This window comes from Bactrocera oleae, chromosome 5 (genome assembly GCF_042242935.1).
Source record: "Bactrocera oleae isolate idBacOlea1 chromosome 5, idBacOlea1, whole genome shotgun sequence".
NCBI lineage: Eukaryota > Metazoa > Arthropoda > Insecta > Diptera > Tephritidae > Bactrocera > Bactrocera oleae.
In genome coordinates this window covers 38,612,954-38,637,243 of record NC_091539.1, presented here as the reverse complement: position 1 = coordinate 38,637,243, position 24,290 = coordinate 38,612,954, and the positions used below count along the sequence as shown (strand labels likewise).

Here is a 24,290-nt window from a genome sequence, read left to right as displayed (position 1 = left end):
GCATAAATCAAAATAAATAAACACAGCGAGCACAAGATATATGTATACGTAAATACCGTAATACCCATATATATATATGTAAGAATGTAGATGTGAGGACAAACAAATCGAAATAAATACCAACCACAGTGCCTAGACAAACAAGAAGTGATGGCAACGCATATTGTTGAGAGGCAACGGTTCCAAAAGGGACATGTGATGACAAATAACAAACAATACAATTGCAAACTCATACAGCAATACATATTTATGAGTGAAAATAAACAAAATGGACAAACTTGGCAGTCGACCAGCAGCTAAATGAATATAAACATATATACATATACATATATTAAATCTATATATAAGTTAGCGAGTACTGTAAATAAAGTGCGTGTGTGCAGCTGAAATGAAATGCAACAAAACCAATAGCTACATAACGTATTTTCACAACTTGGCATGCAATTGAATTTAATCGAAGCATAATGCAAATGAAAAACTGCGAATAATTGTTTAATTATTTTCCTTGAAATGTACATCCATGTGTATTATATACAATTATGAGCTATTAAAACGCTGTATGAATATTTTATAAGCGACTGTGTAATGGTTGAATGATTAAATTTGTATAAAATATGAAATGCAAACTTAAAGCATATACAAATTACAGAAAATTAAAGGGACGCTATTTTATGAGCGGTGTTCATGGCGAATGAGTGACATCAATATGCCAAGTAGCAGCCATTTTCTGCATTAGCGGTCGTTATGAGCGCGTTTGGAATACGTCAAGAGACTTGATGGCCATGACTGTTTCGTTGATTGTTTCTATACTTTGCTGAGTAGTCTCCCAGGATTCAGGCGCCGCGTTATTTTCAAATAATCACATCACTTTTAGTAGTGGAACTTATGCAGTGTACATTAAATAAAGCATTTATCAATTATCTTGGGTATATTTTAGCTAAAAGTTGTGCTAAGAAAATAAGAAAAATATTTTTATTTTTTATGTTTTAATCGCTTTTGATATTCAGTACGAAACGTTGAGTGCGTGATGATAGATTTTAATACGTACACTCATAAATATTTATTTGATAATGGTTTTTAATCCATTAGCAAGTACAATTCATTTATCACTACGTATATGAAAAGTCCTCATAAAAGTATAGTGTATTTATATAGATTTTTTTTTATATAAGTAATGATACTTATAGATAGAAACACAGACAAAATAATAAGTCTCTATAGAGCAAAAATTAAGTTACACCTCGGTAAAGATACAAAATAGGCCCCTAAGAAATAAATATTATTACATGAGTATTATCTTAGCGAATTTAAAAGCTTTGAAAACAATATTCCTAGCAATACCTTCCATCAAAATATTGCACTTGAGTATACTAGAACCATTAAATAATGACCAATAAATACTCAATCGAAAACCTCGACCTCCCAACCGCTGGTAACAAATCTCACAAAGTCTCTGCGCATCCGGTGAGTTATGTAATCAAACAACAGAAGACTCTTACGTCATCGCCATTTAATGCTTGAAGTCAGAGATCTATCTAGTAAAATATTCAATTAGATTATGCTCATGTTAGTGACTTTGACTATGTAAAAGTCCTGGCTAAAGTAGTTTGAAAGTAATAACCAAGCATAAACCTTATTCATAGCAATACTCTCTAAATACACAATCGATCTCTAGCTGGAAAAGTTCTGTTTGAATCCTGGGCTGGTAGTTACGACATATTGCCACCATTAGACTCAAGGTAAATCGTAAGAATGACTCGCTTTTGCCAGATCAAGGCAAAAATACCTCGGATCTCATACCTTTAGACTTTCAGGTGAAATAGCGGAAATATAAATAAAGCACCTAAAAAAATTTGTGATATGTTCAAGGCGTTTAAAGCATACTTTTTTTATCTGTCTACACAAAGGACTGCACATAGCACTCTAAGTACGTTCACCCGCCACCTTTGGTGATCAGCCACCTCACACCACAGTGTACACTCAAGTATCCTCTAACCCTATATCAATAATTATAAAACTAAGATTTTCTTACTTTAGGGAATTTAAATTCTTTACGGGCCATGAGTTTATTGATGCAATAAAAATATACAAATCACAAGACAACATTTTCGCGTAGTAAACAAATAGCTGCAAAACACATCCTAATTGACATATGGATCAATATTCAAACGAACCTAATAAAACGTTGTACCAACCTAGAAAAATGTTTGTTATCGATTTCTACTCGAGTTTGATCTTGAGTGTATAACGAAAAATCTTGGTTTAAATCTGTGTAGTTTCTTTTTTGTATCCTTCTCTCGTAAATGCGTACACACTTATTTACATAGGCGCGCATGCCATAAATGTGTTGATTCACTTATTTATAGTATTGCTCACAGCTTTCAGTTACAAACTCTCTATTCAATTATTGTTGTTGTCTAACATGCGGGAAATAGTTGTCTCCCTAGTTATGCTTAATATGTGCAAATAATGTATGCCACGTGCGCCCCACGAACAAGTTGTTTTCCTAATTTTGTTTGCTGAAACATATAAGATAAAAATAAAAGCTATTCGGTGGTTTCTATAACCACTATGTACTCGTGTATGCATGTAAGCATAACTGTATGAGTATTTATAGGCTTGTAAGTGTTCTGAATAAAGTAACGGTATCGCTTATTAAGTATTTTTCGAAGTACTTTAAAAATCAGTATGATGTTTTATAAGTACTAGTAGAGCCGGTCATACGTTGCTGGGGCTATGAAATCGTATTTAATACTTTAAAAAAAACTGTACAATACAGTGAAAATATTATTTGCGAATAAAGGTGAAAAAGTTATTGCCGATTTAAAAATCCAAAATGATTCAAATGCTTTTTTTTATCTCATCTACTTATTATTTCGTAATAGCAGCATCGTAAAATCATTTTCTGATTTTTCTATTGCTATAGGACTCGTAGTTTTGCCGGAAACCGAGTAAAACCGTTTTTAACCCTAAAAATTCAACCCCTCCGCTTCCTCTTCCCGACCTCAAATCGCTCGTAAATTATTTTTCCTTTCATGTTTGTTAATTTATCTTTCATTTTCAATAGGTTTCAATCTGATATAAATTTGAATGAATATATACTCAAAATTATATTTCTTATTTTTGAATTTTGAACCCACGTTTATGTTTATAAATATTCATTTTTATTTATGAATTGATTTATTTTTAACATAATTGAAATAAACAAGTATACTATCGCATCTTTTAAATTGAATTAAAGTGAACAACCCTGATTGATTTAATTATGGCGTTATATGCACATGCAAGTAAAAAATAAATTTTTTTAGAGGCATTTTGTTTATAAAATATATAAATATAATGAACATTTATAGAATTTAATAATGAGCGATTCATTTTGAAAATTTTTGGATTGGTATTTGCGGAGAATATTTTCAAATAGAGGAAGAGGGGAAAATGATCTAGTCCATTAAAACAAAATCGTGGTTTGGGTTCTCCGTTCCCGAATTTTGAATTTGAAGTTTAAACAATTTTATTTATTGCACAATATATCCAACATCGGCTTACAGCTCTGTGAGTCTGCTCCATTTTTTAATTTAAAAAATTGTAACCGAAGAGCTACAAAGTCTGCAGCTTTGAGGAGACATTCATGTCGTTGATAAGGCGGAATGGGATTATATTGGATTTACGCAACTCTCTCATATTTCATTTTTTTCTCTCTTACAGGAGTTGAGTATTGTTCCCAACGCCACTTGTTGCCACAGTAACATTCGTAAAATGTTAGACACTCTTAATCCATCTCTTTTGTCAGCGACACAACACACAGAACTTCTATTACATATATTACAAACAGTAAACTCTCAAATATATTGTAAATAAAATTCAAAATGTCTAAGTCGTATTTGGGTTTGATTTTATTGGAAACCATGGAAAGCCATATATGTATACCATATACTCACACACAACTGCATTATTTAACGAAAATCGGGTAAAATCCAGGCTTTGACATCATTAAAGGTAAACAGCATTTATGAGCTTAAGTGGCATCTCCGTTTATATTTAAGCGTAATCTATACGTAGATTATTATACCCTTAGAGAACGAGAGTAAGAGAAGAAGTTCTCAATAATGACCTGACAAATAGAACAATTCCATAATGGAAAGTCTCATCGAAACTTACCCTATCGGAACACAAAATTTATTTATTTCGATAGAAAGTAGAAAGAAAGCCCATAATTGACCTTTGCGGCTACGAAATTCATTAAGCTCGTCCTGGATGGAGGGGCTACAGGAAGTATTAACAAAAGTATGGTAGTAGTATGGTAAAGTAAAGCTGATAAGCGTTTGGAGTATGAGACTCTTCAGCGACTAGATGTCAGAAAGAAAATGAGCCTCAGACGGACGACATTACCAAGGATAAGAATTGTAACAAGAAAATTTCATTACTCTAGGTAGCAAAACGAACTGAAATGCCTCCACTCAGAATAAACATATCAGAAAAATCAATGGTAAATTTCAAAAACAACTGACTTCAAAAACAACTGAAACAACTGTAGCAGGGGGACTGAAACCCAAAGCAGACTTTTCGAGAATATAAAACTTTCTCATCTACGAATACGCAGTGATGCCAAGAAGAAGAACTTAAGTCCTCACATCGATGTATCCACAAAGCGCTGGATGGTATCCGCATATATTCTAAGCACAGAGTATTTGAAAATTTACTTTTAGAAAATACTATGATAGTCTTTAAACACTATATTTTCAAGTCAAATAGCTAGTTTATTATCAAGTTGTATAAAAAATTCAAATAGCGAGAGGTATTCTAGAGGATACTTCAATTAATAAATAATAATTTTGTTATTCTGTATACTTGTGGCTAAATTTGTATATATTATATATGCTATGTACCTATATGCACAAACCTTCTACAAATATTTATCGCTGTTTATTCTTATTGGAATAAATAAATTGGATGTCATTAAAATAGTATTTTTATATAAAAAGTATATTTGATCGCAATGAGAAAACTCACACAGGAAAATTAAAACTGGATTTAAACCACATTAAATAAACGAGGTAAGGAAAACTGAGATGGTACTCGCTCGGAAATTGCGAGCTTCTACCGGATATAACCTGAATGCGGCACGTATACATATATAGGTATATGTATGTATATATTAAAATGTACTATGTACATACTTGTATATACGAATATATACTTAAGTATATCGGTTTGAATATTTTCAATCGTTTTCTTTTTCATTACATTCTTCCTTATTAGTTCTTATTTTTTATTATTCTCTTTATATTATATCAGATGATTATTTTATATAGTTTGCCACAAAGTTTGTAACCCCCCGAAGGAAACGTCGGAGACGCTATAAAATATATGTATATATAAATGATCAGCATGATCAGCTGAGTACATATAGCCATGTCCGTTTGTCTGTCCGTCCTTCAATTTTTTAGATATCGATCTGAAATTTTGCGCACGCCCTTTTCTCTCCAAAAAACTCATTTCTCATTTGTCGGAATTGCCGATATCGGACCACCATAATTTTAATTTTAATTACCGGATTGTAAAATAAAATTTTTTATCTGAAAAAATCTTATTAAAAGCAAGAAAAAATATTAATTTCGGCCGAAACTGTAATACCCTTCACAGGTGCATAAAATAAAAGATCTTACCTTGAACTTGAGCGGTCAGATTATATGGCGGCTATATGCAATAGTTGTCCGATCTGAATAATATACCTCGGAGAACAATATATGCCAAATTTTGTAAATATATATTGTCAAATAAAAGTTGATTGCTGACCATTTATGTATGTAGGTGTATATTTTATAGGGTATCCGACGTTCACTTCGTGGCAAACTTAATATACCCGGTGGAAGGATTAAAAATTAAAAAAATTGTGCTTCGACTATTAAATTATTTCGCGTTTACAAACTTCCTGCTTTACCATTTTGGTTATTTTTTGAAAATAAAAATTTATTTGAAATAAAATGTTAACATATTTTAACACTATTTGTCTTATTTACATTTAATTACTATAAGATATTTCCTTTTTGTCCCCTTTCATTCTAGCTTTTGATTTAAAAAATATTTGGTTTTTTATTTATTACTCCAATTTTTTAAATAAAAAATAATTTTATCAATTTTTAATTCTGATTTTAGAATTAAAAAATAAGTTTCCAAATTTTAATTTCGAATTGGAATTAAAAATGATTTAACTAGAAAATTTTCCAACCTGAGTCAAATTAGGAATTTCTTGCTCGCTATTAAACTAATATTAATTATAAACCTCAGCAAAATAATAAACTTAAAGTATTATTTGTTTTTTCATTACAAGAATTTAAAAACAAAATCCCAAAAACATGAAATAATAACCGAAAAATGTTTATAGTAGATCTATATAGACCAGCGTCGATAACTTTTGAAAACAAAAAACATAGTAGGGTGAAACCGATTGGAAATGGAAGATAAAAAAACGAAAATGAAAAATTATTTACGGGCGATCTGATGTCGGGAAAAGAAAGGCGAGGGGGTAGTTGAATTTTTACGGGTTAAAAACGGTTTATCTTCTGTGGAAAAAAGTTAAATGCCAAAGTTGTAGGTAGTAAAAAGATCAACAACTCTTGTATTTACGTCTTTTTCACATAACCTCAAAATGTATGTGAAAAATTTAAATAACCTAATTTTCGGGCTTGTTATAAATTTCTTTTGAAACAATTTTATTTTCTTTATGGGATGAACTAACCTTTTTTTGCCCAAACACATTGTAATTTTTTTGATTTAAAATATTAATTTTTTCACTTTATCGGAAAATAACCGCAATTTTTAATAGAAAATTTTCCCGTCACGGCTGGCCTCTGTGCAAATGCACATTAGAATTTCATATTAGGATTATAAAGTTTTTAAGACTTTAATTACAAAATTAAAAAAAAAGTTGTAAAATATTTGCAAATTAACGAAAAAAATATATAGCGCGACATCAGAATTTAATATTCTTACCACAAAAACAAAAATAGTTGTAACATAAATACATATGTATATTGCATGTAAGCATTTATTTATTTCTAATAATCCAGTTATCATTACTTAGCGCTTTGATTGCTTATTTTTATAAGTACATACTCATTTACAATAATGAACATTTTATCTTTGCATATTTTTTTTGCTATGGCGTCAGGTCATACTAACATCAGCGTATATACTAATTTACTAAAAATGCGCAAACAGCTTTATATCCGAAAAAATTAAGTCTCGCTTAAACTAAACTTACAAACAACAATAAATTAGCGTACAAAATATATTTCTCACATTTGCAATTAAGCTTGGTGCGTGCGTAAGTATTAGAGAATGTATATGTACATATATATATATGTCTATATGTGTGACTCACATACACCTTGTATACAATTATCAACAAATCTACGCCTTTTGTGCTTAAATTACTAAAAAAAAAGCCAATACTATGAATTTAAGTTAACGACCCTTGAGGTCAAAATGTCATACAATGAACAATGTGTTATGTATACATACATATGTATGTGTATATAAGCACATGTGTATACAGACTTTATGGAAGGCATGTATATGCCCATGTGCTTACTGCTTCAATCTCCAAGCGATAATTTTTTAGATATGCTAATTGTTAGACAAGAATTTTAATTATCATGTTTTTTTAAATTTTTTGTTATTTTAACCTTTTTCTTACAAGCTAATAACGCATTGGTGCTATTATGACAGGCAGGTTTAAAACATGCCATCCGCGCGTCCCACCGGTATTAATATAATCAAAAATATCACGAAATTGCGCATGACCAACTTCCAGTCATTGGGCACTGCATAAGGCAGCAGCGTTTGCGTAATGCGATGCACTTCGTGCGATGCGCACACGAATATGAACGACGTAACGATCATGTTGAGAGTGGGAAAGCCAGGTAGTAGCACTAGCACGCCATGTCTATCAGCAGCTAGCCAAATGTGGTACTGACAAATGAACAACTCCAGCGATATGCGACCGAACCACGCGAAAAAAGTGGAGTAGCGCGTACGTAATATGCCCGATATATTGCGTAGCACAATGTACCCCACGATCGGTATGAAGACAATGTACGAGTGTATCTCTTCGCAATCCTGTTCATTGCGGCAAAGAAAAGAAAATGTCGTGTACAAACCGACACCAAGCAGAGCAAGCAACGTAATGGTGATGGATGTGCGTCGTGCAAAGAGATTGCCGTGATTGTTGTCATCGAAAATGCTATATTTTTGTGCGATGTGAAAGCAAGCGGCCGTAATCATGCCAAAAGTTACAGTGTAACGATCCAATTTCCACTGATACCACCATTCGTGTATATCATCGTCGGTACTCACAAATAATGCTTTCCATGGCCGTGTAAGGAAAATGCGTTCGAAGAAAACTTCCGACATGAAGAGTATCGTAATGACGCTGAAACAGCCTATGAATTTGGCAACCAGGTACAAATAATGCAACGGATATGAATCCACTGATTGCGCGCTAATGCGTGGCGGCAGTGATAATACGAAGTATATGACAAACATCCAAAATGTAAGTAACGGCACAAAATAGTAAAATTGATAGGGACGATTCATGCAGAAACACAGAACAACTGTGACGAAATTCAGGCGAAACATGACTTGAAAGAAACGCACAAAAGCTGAATTGCCACCGGTTTGCCACATATAGCTAAAATGTGAATAGCCCGTGATGAATAGATAGCTGCTGATAAGTAGTTTAATATGCATGTGTATGGGTAGGACACGATGTGCGCCAGTCATATAATAGATGAGTACAACAAGCATAATCCAACCTTTCAATTCATCAGTTTGATCGCGATTCAGCACTTTTGTAAACCGTGATTCCTCGGTAAAAAATATGCCCAAAGCAAATACATAACCTACAGGTATCCAGAAACTAAACTCCGAATAGTATTTATTTTCCTTCATGAAAAAATTGGTGCGATCGCATAGATAGAAGTAGGCCATAATAATACCGAGCATTGCTAGTGGTGTAAAAAAATCCGTTATGGACAGTGCAAATGACGTTGAACCGTTTGACAACGAACCCGTCACAGAGGCGCTGCTAGAGTGTAGGTCCTGATAGGTTGGTATTTGTGTTAGCGGAGTATAAAACGTATGGCCACGCAAATGTAGCAACCAACGACGCAGTAACATTACGAGAACCAAAGTAATACTAAAAGTATTTATAGAATTGTATATCAAGTATAAATTAGAAATTCATTTTTTACCTACCACACACCAAAGATAGCGTAGGAAACAATTTGCAGAGTGGTAAAGGGTTCTGCGCTAGCGCAACATGTACCATCATTGTAATTCATATAGTCGTTGCAGTACATATTGATCAAAATTTGCACCTCGTGGCGCAACCCTAAATCACTCACTCTGAAACCATTAACAGCACTGTCGACCAGCCCGTTTGCTATTTGCCATGCTGCCTTCCACACCACTGCGTCCGAATAACGGAAAACAGATAAGGCAGCTTGGTTTAACCGATCAATATCGTCGTTCAGTACTGACTTCCAAGACGTTTGCGCCACCTTCTCCTCGTTAATGCGGTCTTGTAGTTTCCATAATACTTTTGTCTTTTGCGCTACTAACTGGTCGAATGGCACAACCAGCCGCGTTATGTTGTCCGTAAACTGTTTTATAAGTTCATCTGTTACATTGCTAGCAAGAAAGTTGCGATATGTAAAACCCAATATGAGGATCACTGGCAATTCTTTGACATCTTCTAGTTTGGTTAAGGTGTCTAGCAACGCCAAGTTCACTTGGCTAGCATATATATAACGTGCGCGCATATTAAGCTGTCGTTCTTCAAAACTGTCATCTTTTGGCACAGCCAAAATAGTTGTAGAGATATTGTCATCGTCACTAGGGTGTAAATGGTTTATAAAGCTTTGATAAAGCTCTCGCACACTCTCATCACCAATGAATACGAAATTGTTGCGATAACCCCAAAAGGCTAAATAACGGAGACATCGGCGCGTATCTCTTTATATATGAAGAAATAAAAAGAAAACTTTCGATTTTAAGTAATTAAGTTAAAGGGTACTGTCTTTTGTCGCGTAATTTTTGTTATTAATGATGAATGGCTCTAAAGTGGGGGTATATATGTATATGTATATATACACAGTGTACTTACGTTTCAGTATATTTATGCATCATACAACCATAAGGTTGCCATTCATTATCACCCTTGAAACGGCCTTTAGATAACAGCCATTGACACGAATCGCTCCCTAATATTTATAAGGTTGGAGATATAAATAAACATATAAACATTTAATGTGTCATAAGCTAAAAAAAGACTCAAACGCTTACCATATTGCCAATTTAAAATACCATGGTATGCTACGAACCCAAGAACCAATAAGAGTGCCACTTTTTTAGCATTATTCGCATTCAATTGTTGAATGAGATGTTCTGCTTTAGTAGGCCGCGGCAATACGGAGGCATCACAGTTTAATGGATTCAATTCTAAAACTTCACTCATTTCTCCAATTTTTCAACACTTTACTTTTCACTTAAATTAAATTTCAAACCAAAAATGTACATTTTTTGCTTGTGGAAAATGATTCTCAATTTTTCCCATATAAATTTTCTATCCTAACTATGCAAATGCAATGAAATATAAATGAATGCGGAAGGAAAATTCTTTTTGCATTATTTGTTTACACACCTTCCGGGGAATAAACAGCTGATAACCAGTGACGACAAATTCTATAAGTGAAGTGTTCAAAAAATTCTAACTAAACACTAATTGGAATTACAATTTTTTTATAAATATCTTTCTATACATATACATATCTATTAATTTATTTCACATTTATTGTTTACCAAATTTGAATTTGGTTATATGATATTAAATTTTAGTTGTAGCAGAGAATGTAGATTATATATTTACATTCTCTGGTTGTAGCATCGAAAAAGGCAGCATTTGTGAGTGGTAAAATTTGGTAACACTATTCAATCTATCAAATTTTGTATATTTTACATTCTCTGCTTTTGGGTTTCTGTAATTTTGAAGTAAACAGATTTTGCACGTATAGGAAAAATATCTTATATGATATTTTAAATTAAATAATATACAAATGCGTGATTTGCACAAAGCCTTGGCATTGTTTGACAAAGAATCAGCGATGGATTATTGCGAGGAATTCGACGAAACGAAATCGGTATTACTTTACTGCAACAAACATGTGAAACCATTCTCTAAAGTATATTTCCGTGGCGGTAAGTTATAACTAACTAATAATTTGAAATATTTTAAAAGAACCAAAACACTATTGATAGGCAATGAATTAATTATCAACGAATTAGTCCGTCGTCTTCAGCAAACATTACTTGATCGGCAATTAATTGATTCGGAGAATAAAAAACCATTGGCGAAGGCCCATCAAAAACTTCGCAAAATTTTGATATTCTTATTTGCTAATACCGACGCTACTTACAAATATAATTTACACAGTGACCCCACATTTGCACATGTATTGGAGCAGTGTCCTTTGCTACCTAAATTCCTGTTAGTAACACTCGTGTGGGAGTTGGAACTAGATCAGTTTTTCTACGAGGCACTCTCATATACTCCTTGTTGGTTTGCTTTCCAGTATTTTGAGACCGCTGCAGATACAATGAAATTTATTGAAGATCCATATGACGTTTTGGAAAAAGTAGAGCAGCTAATGCGTTCCTTACTCATTTGCATATCACGTTCCGAATATCGCAAGATTGATATGGTAGATAAAAAAATAATTTACAACAAATTGTATGATTACAGCATGAATTTACTCCGACAATTCTATACACCTGATTCTGAAAAATTTAAGCAATTCAGTAAATTGGAATTTTTCCGATACTCTGGTTTTGCCTTAAAACACCTCCTTCAAATGACATTGTTTGCATTTGATTTATTTGAATTGCCAGAGAAAGCAAAGCCAAATATAAATGTAGATATTTATGAAATTGGTCGAGAAATATGTCCGCCTGTGCCAGATGAAGAAGCAGCAAAGTCCTCGGATGCGCTTAAAGAGCAGCAATTAAAGATAATAAAAGCTCTCCTCAACTCATTACAATATAATGTTATGTTGGTTAAAATAGATGTATTCATGTATTGGGTTGAAGTAGATATTACTCCTACAACAACATTACAATTATCAATTGGTGAAATGATTTATGAAGTTGGTGAACGTATGCGCGCAAATCCTAAATTTGGACACGATGTCGAGGGGCAACTAAAACTACTGGCTATTAAACCGAGAACACTCAGTGAGACAATTGAAAGCGCAACGTTAGGAGAAATTTTACGTAACTTAGATGAAAACTCGCCGCAACATGTTAAAAAAGCATGGTTCGATGAAATTTTTAGCCGGTCCATTGCTCTCGGCAATGAAGAATGCCTGGAAGCCATTAAAGAATATATAAAGTTGCTGACGCCAAATAATTGTCAATTGGCCTTGGATTTTATCAAGCAATCAGCACAGCTTTCACAATTACAAGCTAGCGACAATGAAGGTGAAGAAGGTGGCGGGGAAGGCGAAAAGAGCGAGAAGATGCAAATAGATCCTAATGATTTTGAATCTTTGACATCGTTAATACTTTTGGGTATAAAGAATTTTAAATCTGAAGATATATTACAATTGTTGGCCTATCAAACGAAAACATTCGGCAAAAACACTAATATTTGTTGTCAGGATGACTACCAACGACGCGTAACTGAGTTTCTCAACAAATACGTCAGCTCATTTGATTTCCAGCAATTTCTGGTGCTCTGTTTCGAGAACCCGTCTCAGATGTGGGACAAATTCTTTGAGTGTGCTTGCCACAATTCGGAACATGTGCGCAACTTTTGCAAAACAGTACAACAATCTCGACCATTTTGTAATATATATTTTGACGAATTGCTCGAAAATGCGATGCATGATTCTGACAAGCTAAAACAAAAAAAGTTTCCTGAGCTATTGTGTGAAATATATTTCGTTTTGTACCATCCTTCGCGAAAAACAGAATTTTTGAAACAATTTATGAATAAAAACGTTAATGCTTTGTTAGATGCTCAACGATTTGGACATTTGCTGCCAGTTGTGAATGCGTTGAATTTAATTGCAGCGCACGGAGAAACACAGTCGAATAAACCGCTAGCATTTGGTGAAGTTACTGCACCAGTGTTACTGATGGCCGCACAAATTATGGATAAGGCTCGTTGGGATCTTATCACTTATACGGATGAACGGGATGAATTGGTGCGTGAATGCATACAGTTTATACAGTACACGTCCAAAAGGTTTCTGCCCGTGGCTACCGAAAAAGGTTAGTACTGCAAAACCAATATAAATATTAGGGGGGCAGTAGGGTTGATTCGTGTAATATAAGCCCCATTTTTATGATTATTTTTTATAAAACATAAAATCTGCTTTGAAACCCAATGATACATTATAGTGTGACATTTGAAGAATATTCTGTTAAATTTTCATGGAGGATATATTCGTTTTATATAGGTAACGCTGAGGTGAGTTTTTCGAAATTTCTATCTTTAACTTTTTGGAGTTAATTTACCTTTTGGTTAAAAGGAAAAAACGCTATTTTTTGCAAAAAAAAAATCAACTAATTTGTTATTGTGAATTGAGATATCAAAAAATTTGAAAAACTTAAGTGTTACTTCGTAAATTATGTACAAAAATAGCGTTAAAAATGTCAACAGTGCAGTATTAAAACTACTGTCATGAAATGCACCGACTTTGAAAAACGCTTTAGAGTTTTGAAATATAATGTAAGGCAGGTATAAAAATACTCGGAAAATTCTTGTTTAATTGGAAAGAAAGGTATAACCCTACTTAAGCCTATACATCTTTCTTTTAACTATGAATTCTATATTTTTGTCATTATAGACCGAAAATGGATTACCAAAGTCATTAAAGATTCATATCGACCTATAACTCAATATTACTTCCAAAAATTCTCACAGACACCAGAACAACCGGCGGTGGACTTCGATCGTTTTCTCATACGTTTGGAAATTGAAGACAAATCAGAGGCTGAAATGTTCCTTATTATTGTAATCATATATTACTTGCGTGGTTAATTTTTGAAACTAATTATATTTTTTTTTGCTTGTCCCAGAATTACGTACGTTGCACCATGAAAGAGACGGAATGGCTGGCCCGTAGTGAACGTCTCTTGCCTCACATCTCCGATGTGATGATCATTTTAAGTGGCGTTGTTGTAGAAACAGATAATCCGAATGCAATTAATAATTATCGTCACTGCCTAACCAATTACGCAAATATTGTAATAAAATTTGTATTGTCACCATTAAAAAATGATACGAAAAAAATTGAAAAATTAATGCTCAAGGTGTTGAAAATTATCGATTCAGCACCAGCACAGTTATATGAAGAAGTCTTTATAAGTTTTACTGCTTTACTTCTTGATATCATGCGATATTGTGCGCAACCATTGAAGGATGAGGACAACATAGTGAAATCTGTGCGCAAATTCATCGATAACATGAAAGACTGTCAAGGGAAAGAAATGTTCTTGGAAAAATTTCAAGCGTTAGTAACTGAACTATTAACCTAATTCGACTACCTTTACTATTTGAAAAAAGTAAAATGAATTACTTTAATTATTAAATTTGGGCATCCTATGAATTAAATTTTAATTTATTCCTGAAACAAATTAAAAATTTTGTTATTAAAATTTGTTTATTTAAAATATTTAGTTTCGTATGCAACTTACTGAAAGAATAGAATTTTAAGCTGTACAACTTTGAAGAAAATATAAAATTATATATTATTATATACATATATGTACATACATGAAAAATTAATTAAGCTAATAAAGCAGCTTATGAACAAAAATTTATTTAATATGAAACATTTATTTTATTTAAGATTACCTTATGTAAGTAATTTCAAATATAAATATTAGATAAAATATAGTTAAAATAGTCTAAAACATATTTTATTTAAACTCATTTAAATTTCTATCGTTTACATTAATTGGGACGGTGCATTGTCTCGATGGGATGACTGTATATATGGTCCCGGAATAAAATGATGAGGGCATATTACATCTAGTCATATATTAATGCAATAATGCGGGTTTACAACAACAGAACAGCAACAAACACTGCTCAGAATCATCGATTCGTTGTTGTTTTTGGTCAATCGTCAGCATGAAGGACGATGGACCCAGAGAATATTTAAAAGGTCTGCCTCTTTCGAACTCCTCTGCTTACCGCTGTGCTCATATGGTTTGAAAGGAATGTAGAAAACTTCGTTTCGCCTGGGACAAAGCTCATATGGTTTCGGCTTTGGTGTCGGCATTTGGTATCGGCATTTCATTTTACTGTCATTATGACTAGTTGGGATACCTCGTCGATATTCAGATTATAATTTTATTTTCAAAATATAAATTGTTTACAGTTCTTGTGGTATTTTTTTATAAAAACCATGCCCACCATGCGTATGATTGGTACTTTGAGAGTTATATTTGAACCAATAACCGCCGGAAATTAATTATTTCGTAGTGGTAAAAAATTCGATTTTTTTACTAAAAGTTAAAAAACTTACACCACCAGTTATTTTGGCTAATAAATAATAACATATCAAGTTATTAATTTATGTATATTTTCTAAGATGCCTCTTACAAATTTAGAGATAAATTAATTAAAAACCCGGTGTATCCTATTTCCTTGAATATTTAGGATAAATAATGAGTTAAGCGAAACTTTTAACATAAAAATATGCTAGTTTTCACTGTTTCTAGAGTAAATGGATATATTTTTAGAAAAACAAACGTTGAAGAGGAAATTCTTCGTGATTATGAATATATATTTCTATACGATAATCTGTATTATTTTATTTAGCCCATGCAACCCTGTAACGTTGTTAAGTGGACACGCTCAAGACGAAAAACATTTCCGGCGAATTCTTGTCAGAATACGGCGAATAATTCAAAATGACGCATGCGTTGCAAAATTTTTACTTGCCAAAAAATTGATGAGCGAATCAGAGGTGCAGCAAACGAGTAAAAAGCGAACTAACAGAATTGTGGAAATAAGTGTCTAAATGTTGGTCAATTTATTTTAAATTTAAAATATTTTTCTCGTGGAGTAAAAGGTAAATTTGTTTCTGTCGGCAATATTATTAAAAGATAACCTACGTGAACAACTAAGAACTGTAAAACACACAAGTGGAAGAAGAACGACCAGAAAGTAGCAAAAGAAAAGCGCAGTAGCAGCGTTATTGGCAGGGATCGAATCGCATTAGTTGCCTGTAAAGAAAAAAACGGCGAAACATTAGTAATCAAACTTGGATGTGTATAGTGAGGAAAGAAAATAAAATTTGAAATAAATAAAAGTATACCCACATACTTTATTGGATTATTTGAGACATAGTTAATATAAAAGCACCAAAACGGCAGCGACTACAACAACTACTACGCCACCAGCTTCGACAATGGAGAAGCCGAAGGAATTGATCATTGAGCCAAAAGGCGAACTGCGCTTTGTAGGTAAGTGTGTGAACCCATTAGGAAAAAAATTACAATTAAGACATAAGGCAAAAGTATGGGGAATGGGAGCCGACACTTTCGTCGTAACATTTAGAGACGTCTGTCAGATAGCAATACGAAAAGCAACGTCAGCGGCGACGCTGACCACAAGTCATAGAGCACTTAATAAATGAAAAATAAATGTTTATTTTTCATGGTAGGCACACTTCTAATTGTTGTATTTATATATAAAAGCATAAACAATTTTATAGACTATAATTCTAACTTAACTGTATATTGCGCACTTTCAAATCAAAGTCTAACTTAAAGGTTACTAATTTCTATTGAATCAAAGTCAACATTCTTAGTTTACATTGTGTGCCTATATTCAATTAGTTTGTGAAAATTGCCAGTAATTATTTCATTTGAAATGAGGTACGGGCCGAACCTCGCTGTGTTAGATGTTTTTGCACTTACCTTTAGCTAATTAATTTATCAAGAATTCTGTTTTATATTTTCTCTACGACATTTGGACTGAACTTGGATGGATTAACATATGGATTTTGTACTCTGCAACTAAAAAATATTCGATAGTCATCTATTTTCCAAAACAAATGTTAAAACGCTTAAAATTACAAAATCTATTATCGTTCTCATAAATTGCTCGGACTCCTTGAATACCTTATCGTTACTTTGCTAAATCGCATGATCCACGCATGAGTTTAAAAATATACATAGTTTGCTTGGTAAATGTGTGATAATATTTAAGGTCTTGCATAAATTTTTCTGTATGTAAGCAAAAATTTGAAAACAAACATGGAGCCATTTCTTAGTAGTTATACAAACTTTATAGTTTAGCTTTGCGCTTTCTGAGTTCTATTTTGCATCCAGAAGCTTTTAAAATTGGACATCTTGTAATGAGCCCTAAATGAATGATATTTTAAGCGACACCTAAATTCACTGAACTACATGATTTGTTTTTAGAGGTATTTCCAAGAATATATTGATATACCTATTGTTACATATTTAAAATTGTCATCTCACTCTATAAAAGTGAATATGTGTTTATTGCTTTCGTACTGCGGGCGATTTGCCGGTTTTGATAATAATTTTAATATTAACCGCCGGTATCAGTCAACAATTAACATGTATGTGTATGTGGTTGTAATGCAGATGTAAGTAAATAAAAACCATTAAAGCATTTTGGCATTTATTGTATGAAACACGTCCCAAAAACATAATTTAGCTGAATTGTATTTATTTTTTATTCTAACTTGCATATATATATGTATACGTAGGTTCATATTAATATTTCGAAACAACAGAAAATGTCTCTAACTACAGATTTATTTATATGAAGCATTTGTTGTTGGTTTGTATTGTCGGAATTGTTTATATGTATTTTTTGAAATGTAGCCAAAAAATTAAGATTTGTATATATTTTATGTACCTATTATATATGTATATGTATACATATGCAATATATGTACCAAATACAGTTCAATGGTTCCGAAAAGTCTATATGCTTAAAAAAAAAGTTTTTTTTTTCAAGATAAGATATGTACCATATAAGCAATATGATGGTCCGGGAAAGTAATCTATGTACATATGTATAATGTCTATAATAAAAAACGAAATTATATATAAATTCGTACTGAATAATTTGCGTACGCGTAATAATTTTTTGTATACAATGCCGGAAATTGCACTTTAAAATAAAGACTAATTTTAACGGTATTTGTTAAATAAAGAATATTTCTGCTTTTGGAATAAAATAGCGCAATCATGCATCACTTAATACAGTGCAAAGAAAAAATAATGCTAAAATATTTCGTATTTGTTGCTATGTATTAGTTGATACTGATTTAAATTTTTTTTATTTGTTAATAAAATTTGGTTTTGGCATCTTAGTATTATCTTTTAACCAAAAGCTGTTTATATTTTGTAATTTTTGGCAGTAAAAATGAGACATACTGATGTACAGTTACATAAATATACATACATACAAAAATGCACCACAAAAGCAATTAGAAAAAAATAACATTTCAAACATTTGCAAAATTTCTTCATAATTCTTATTAAATCAATCATGCTCGTCTATACTACAATTATGTACATATGTCTATTTAATTTAGACGACCACAATTTGGGAAAAATCGATTTTTAATTTGTTTGTTGAAAACAATAAACTAGGGTGAGGGTGTCAGGCGAACAAAAAGCAATTCTGTAAACTTTGACTGCCTAAACAACGAACTAAGCGCCACACATCACTAAACTAGTTGGTGGATGAGTATTGCCGTATGTAGCAAGAATGGCGACGAAGCATGGAAATTTGTTAAATAATAAAGCACAACGACACCGCATGGCGTTATAAAAAACATTAGTCAAACGTCTCAAACGCATTCTGACAAAATGACGCAATGGAAGCGGTGTGAGCGTGTTCCTCAAATGTTCAGCTGTTGGCAATAAACTGCACACAATTGTACATTTTCATGCATGCATACATACGTAAATACAAGGACAGTGCGGATTTACCGAATGTTTGGGGCTAAGGACCGACCGCATTAGTACATATATATTTTTCTATTGAAATAGAGAAAAAATAAATCATATTTAAATGTACTATGTGATTTAAGATATACATATACATCATCACCCTACTAAAACCATACATGTGCTATTTACTTTCCCCTTTTCCTACAATATTTAGCATAAAAGCATATTTTACTAAGACTATGGGCTTTTACTATGGCAGGTTTCAAATTACCGGCTAGAAATTTAAAAGGCGACAAAAGTAACGAATTCGTGTAAAGTCGACACTAACGTTTGTACGAAGCAGGTCTTGTATTAATACATATATAGAAATATGCATATTGCTACTTTCATTCTTACAAAACGCCAAAGACGAACTAAGTTTTCCTTTGCGTACCTTTCATACATATTATATATATGTATGTATCTACCGCAAAGTAACTCACCCTTAGTTATAATCTAACCACTGTCGCCCACTACACAATTGTATTTTGCTTATTGTTGCTAGTTGCTACTCGAACAGAGGACAACCGCGTGAGGACGAGTGCAAAGCCAATCGAAACATATCGCTACTTGTACACCTTGAACGAAATATAAACCTATAGGTAAAAAAATGCGCAAAGAACAATAACCAAAGAAAGCCAATGTTTATTTTTCTATTTCATTTCATTGTGTACGCCATCTCATGTCTTTTGTTGGAACTTGTTTTATGGTAGCCGCTTTGAGCTTAAGTGGTTCAGCAGATATGTGAATTGACTTACTTATTCTATATTGTCTTATTTCTATTCAAATCCAGGTTTCATTACACTACAACATCCTTTCTTATGCCCTGCCGATAAAACTATAAGTGAAATTGTAGCTTTCTAAAAATGCGCTTTTAACCCCCTAACGGGGTTACCGTTTCATATTTGTTTTAGTAATTTGTACGTGAGCATCATGCAGTGACAAACATATGTATTTCAAATTCATATTTTGATAACTAACAAAAATTTCGACGAAATATTTCTACAGAATATCCCAACAATTATTTTGTGATGTTGAAAATGTTAAAATTAAGGTTTGCCAAGTCCAACTATATATTACGTGCACTCTTCTTCAAACGTTCATCGTAAAACTTAGAACTACACTTTCTCCTCTACCTTATGTTTTGTGTGCACTTCCTAAACATCTGCAAACATGTTTTTGTCGTCATATATTCAATATTGGGGTAATACTTGACCAAGCAGTTAATGCTTTGCAATTTGCCAGTGAGCTGAATAGCCCTGCAACTGACGTTTATTAATTGCAATCTTGAGGTAAAATGATTTCCCAGTCAGAATGTAAACAATGTGTGCAACTTGTGTTGCAAGTTTATTATTTAATAAACTATTGCTTTAAACTATAAATTATAAACCGAGATTACTGATTTTAAAAAGAAGATTTTGTTTTCACACCCACTGCAACGAATAAATAGTATACTCTTTCGAATGTACACGTATATTAATTTAACCCTAAAAGCCACATATTTACATACATATACACGTATGTTGTGAAGACCATTTGATAAGTTTAAAATAATTACTTTTAACATTCGTGTAACTACTATGTGAAAGTGTGTGTGTCGAAACCTTGGCACACTACATATTTATGCACCCGAATACATACATATATACTGTGCAATCGTTGCCATACAAATTGCCACAGCTGGTAATTACTACCATTTTATTTTTCGTTTTTGGCTCTGGTATTTTTTCCATAATCTATCAAAAATCTAAATTGCAGGTTAATAATAGTCCCCGTGCGTTTTATTGCCACTTGGTAGGTGTTTAAATTCATTGCAAGTGTATGCAGTAATGAATTAGTAAATTTTACTAATATTAACAATTGCGAGCTATGTATAGTTTTGTTCTTTTAAAGTTAGATATATTAGTGTATTTGATAATTATTACAACAAACTCTGTTCCGCGCATAAAAATCTGTCAAAATTGTGGAAACCTGAAGAGAAAATGAGAGTTGATCATCACGTTGATCAGAAATTTGTCAAGCAAAAAAAATTGATGAAGCAACCAAAATGTCAGCAGGAGTAAATAAATACACAAGAGTTTTCTGTTGGAGGGTAAATTTTACAAATGATTTTCTTTGTTATAGATATATATAATTTAAGTTGTTACTTTTTTTTTAAATTAATAATATTTAATTCTTTCTTTAGCAATTATACTTATGTGACTGCAACAAGATACGTATTTTTCAAAATACTTTATAATAATTTTTGTATTTACAGGTCCCTTCACTCGTCCCGTTATCACTGTTATGAAAATAACCAATCCAACAGATAATATTATACTGTTCAAGATAAAAACGACCGCTCCAAAACGATATTGTGTGCGTCCAAATTTCGGTTCACTCGAACCACATACGCATGCCAGGATTGAAAGTTAGTTACCGAAATACAGAAATATACAATTATTTTTAAATCTCATATTTTCCTAAAATTTTCAGTTTGTTTACAACCTTTTGTGTATGATCCCAACGACAAAAATAAGCATAAGTTCATGGTACAGAGCCTGGTTGTGCTCGATCACCCTGTTGAAGACTGGAACAAGTTGGTGAGTAAATGAAGCGAAATTAATTTAACAAACAGCATGCAACTTAGTCATTTAGACATGTTTGCGACAATTTTTACACGCTCATTATTATTTTTTATATTTTGCTTTAGTGGAAAGAGTCAGAACCACATCAGTTGATGGATGTGAAATTGAGATGTGTCTTCGAGATGCCAACTGTAACGTCAGCCGCAGACAGCAGTGGTGCTTCAGGTAGCATGCAATTAACTCATTTACTCTCACGCATTTTATTCAATCAATGTTCGCTTTATTACTTTTAATTAGGCGCCAATGAAATTGTAAAGGAAGAATCAGTAAAAATGATTGAGTCAGAAAATAAAGCAATTCCATTTCGCGAAGAGAAAGTAAGTTGTAACTAGCTAAATATGACGGTTACAAATGTTTTTAATTTGATTTTAATGCTTAAAGGTATCAAATGTGCAACCATCGGATCAACGTGAAGAGCTATTGTCCGACATTAGGCGGCTGCGTGAAGACAATGAGAAATTGCAAAGAGAGAAGCGTCATCTTACGGTAATTTTTGTATAATATTTCTACTTTTTCACACAGTTAACCGCATAACTTATACAGTTTATGCGAAAATAGCTGCCACAAAAGTTGAATTTTTCCAATGTCATATAACTTCGAAGCTTTAATAAATATTAAATTTTTTTTTTAGGATGAAATCGTCAAAGTACGGGATTCATATTCGAAACCGATGTACGATCAGGCCTATACACCTATTCTGGGCGAGAAACAAATTCCGGTGTTCTATATAGCGTTGTCGATTGTTGCGGCCATATTTGGCTTTCTGTTTGGCAAATATTTTTGAATGCATACCACGCATACAAAACTCTGAAGTGCTGACATGTTGATCAATAAAAATAACAACAACATAAAATGAAAAACGGCGTCATACACAAACAGATAAACGAAGAAAACGAAACTAAAAAGAAACTTATATATAAAACCAAGCAACAGTAAAGAAGCAAAAATAAAAAACAACAAAACTTAGAAAGGAGGAAATGATCAAATGATTAAAGATAAACATAACGAAAAATAAACATAATGAAAAAAACAAAAACAAGAAAAAAATCCAGCTAAAAAATTAATGAAAATTGTTGAAAGTTTGTTTTGAAATGCATGTAACCATACACATAAATGGGCATAAGCAAACAAATGTACGAAAAAAAAACTTGAGAAAAACATCAGTTAAACTAAGAAACACTATGATTTGCAATTAAAGAAACAAAACAAACGCGCTAAATAACAACAACAGTCAAAGTATCACATTTATAATGAAATAGCAAGCAAACATGTATAAAGCTCGGTGTAAGGTAGACAAACGAACGTTGACTGAACATATGGAGTAAGGACGGCAATTCAAAATCTATAAATTGTGTGTGTTTTTGTGTAAACGCTTGCAGAATACACTTTTTGCATAGCCAAAGGGCACCGATTGAACGTTGGCACGGCATTTATTCATAACTTTATATTATATAGCAACAAGTGAAAAAAAGAAATGAATAATTAAATATTTAAAATATGCACTATATAAAGCGTTAGGTTTAATATTTTATTGTATGTTTTTGGATCATGCTTGTATAAATATAGTAGCAACAAAACGTTGTAGCAGGGTCTTTACCATTGAGACCGTTAACTGAATAGAATAAAGAAGTACTAATTAATTTGCCTTTGCAGATACGAAAACTTTTTCGCATATGAATATATTATTAGTATACGTAGCTCTAAAAATGAATCACTTAATTTGTGGCATTGAGCAGTTTTTGTTGTCTTTTATTATTATTATTTTTCTTTTTAAACATTTCCTAAGTTAATATGCATGCATTCAAATATAAATATAAATAAACAATTTATTCAAATTTTCCCAATATTGAACTTAAATAAGCAAGTCTAATAAATGTGAGCATATACATACATATAAATTGTAAGTTTGTATTGTTTCCTAACTACAAAATTTGTAGGTCGCACTATGCAATATATGCTTACTTTTTTTTATAAGTTTTAGTTATTCTCCCCCTCACGCCGTGCGTTCAATAAATTTAAATTTTATTATTTTCACGTATGTGTAACGTTCTACAGAACATGAAAAGTAATAAATAGGCATACTTAAACCAAAACCTGCATTCGAACACTAGTTAAGCACTTGCACTTAGATTGCGTTTACTTGCTCTCCCACAACTAAATATGCCATAGTAAACACGTATACAACGGTTCGACATCTGTTAGTTTCGTGCAACAGTTTTTGTTCTTAATACTAATTAAAATAATTTTATTCAAGTTTTGTGTAATCTTGTTGGAACTATAAAAATGCTTCGGTTACTTCGAATTATCATTAGCGTTGTTTTGTATTTAATTCTCATTTAATTTTAATATACTATATGCTTTTGCCGAAATGTATGTATGTATGTATTCTTTCTTGTGGTAATTTCTCACGCTTAAGTAAATAAATACATCATTTCAATTAAAATCAAAAATCTTTATTTATTTCACAATTATAATTATTATTATTTTTTTAATAAATAAAATAAAAATAAATGGTCTACAAATTCTTTTATCGTTCTTTTATAAAACATAATTTAAATGTATTATGTTATATATTTGCTCCCAGATAGTATATAGAGCATTATCTATATC

At 32.2% G+C, this 24,290-nt stretch overlaps 3 protein-coding genes across 3 annotated transcripts; 2 read left to right on the top strand and 1 right to left on the bottom strand.

Moving 5' to 3' along the window:
* Nucleotides 1–7,022: 7,022 nt before the first annotated feature.
* On the bottom strand, nucleotides 7,023–10,686 carry LOC106618714 (N-acetylneuraminate (7)9-O-acetyltransferase). The gene is made up of 4 exons (XM_014236565.3): nucleotides 10,348–10,686; nucleotides 10,169–10,265; nucleotides 9,259–10,017; nucleotides 7,023–9,199 (listed from the first exon to the last, which is right to left on the bottom strand). Exons 1-4 carry the CDS (start codon nucleotides 10,517–10,519, stop codon nucleotides 7,738–7,740), a joined length of 2,490 nt encoding a protein of 829 aa, XP_014092040.2. The 5' UTR covers nucleotides 10,520–10,686; the 3' UTR covers nucleotides 7,023–7,737.
* Nucleotides 10,687–11,010: 324 nt separating this feature from the next.
* Glos (Gaulos) lies at nucleotides 11,011–14,882 on the top strand. The gene is made up of 4 exons (XM_014236587.3): nucleotides 11,011–11,259; nucleotides 11,320–13,332; nucleotides 13,911–14,077; nucleotides 14,143–14,882. The coding sequence occupies exons 1-4, from the start codon at nucleotides 11,118–11,120 to the stop codon at nucleotides 14,599–14,601; spliced, it is 2,781 nt and encodes a 926-aa protein (XP_014092062.1). The 5' UTR covers nucleotides 11,011–11,117; the 3' UTR covers nucleotides 14,602–14,882.
* Nucleotides 14,883–15,999: 1,117 nt separating this feature from the next.
* On the top strand, nucleotides 16,000–22,692 carry Vap33 (VAMP-associated protein 33kDa). Its single transcript, XM_014236582.3, has 7 exons — nucleotides 16,000–16,539; nucleotides 21,311–21,463; nucleotides 21,529–21,635; nucleotides 21,746–21,845; nucleotides 21,918–21,997; nucleotides 22,062–22,166; nucleotides 22,312–22,692. Exons 1-7 carry the CDS (start codon nucleotides 16,485–16,487, stop codon nucleotides 22,462–22,464), a joined length of 753 nt encoding a protein of 250 aa, XP_014092057.1. The 5' UTR covers nucleotides 16,000–16,484; the 3' UTR covers nucleotides 22,465–22,692.
* Nucleotides 22,693–24,290: the final 1,598 nt, after the last annotated feature.

Coding starts and splice junctions, on each gene's coding strand:
- LOC106618714 (XM_014236565.3), bottom strand. CDS start 10,519: ATGAGTGAAGTTTTAGAATTGAATCCATTAAACTGTGATGCCTCCGTA. Junction 10,266..10,347: donor TATTTTAAATTGGCAATATG/GTAAGCGTTTGA, acceptor TATAAATATTAG/GGAGCGATTCGTGTCAATGG. Junction 9,200..9,258: donor TACGCTATCTTTGGTGTGTG/GTAGGTAAAAAA, acceptor AAATACTTTTAG/TATTACTTTGGTTCTCGTAA.
- Glos (XM_014236587.3), top strand. CDS start 11,118: ATGCGTGATTTGCACAAAGCCTTGGCATTGTTTGACAAAGAATCAGCG. Junction 11,260..11,319: donor TAAAGTATATTTCCGTGGCG/GTAAGTTATAAC, acceptor CACTATTGATAG/GCAATGAATTAATTATCAAC. Junction 14,078..14,142: donor CTGAAATGTTCCTTATTATT/GTAATCATATAT, acceptor TGCTTGTCCCAG/AATTACGTACGTTGCACCAT.
- Vap33 (XM_014236582.3), top strand. CDS start 16,485: ATGGAGAAGCCGAAGGAATTGATCATTGAGCCAAAAGGCGAACTGCGC. Junction 16,540..21,310: donor AGGCGAACTGCGCTTTGTAG/GTAAGTGTGTGA, acceptor TTGTATTTACAG/GTCCCTTCACTCGTCCCGTT. Junction 22,167..22,311: donor GAGAGAAGCGTCATCTTACG/GTAATTTTTGTA, acceptor TTTTTTTTTTAG/GATGAAATCGTCAAAGTACG.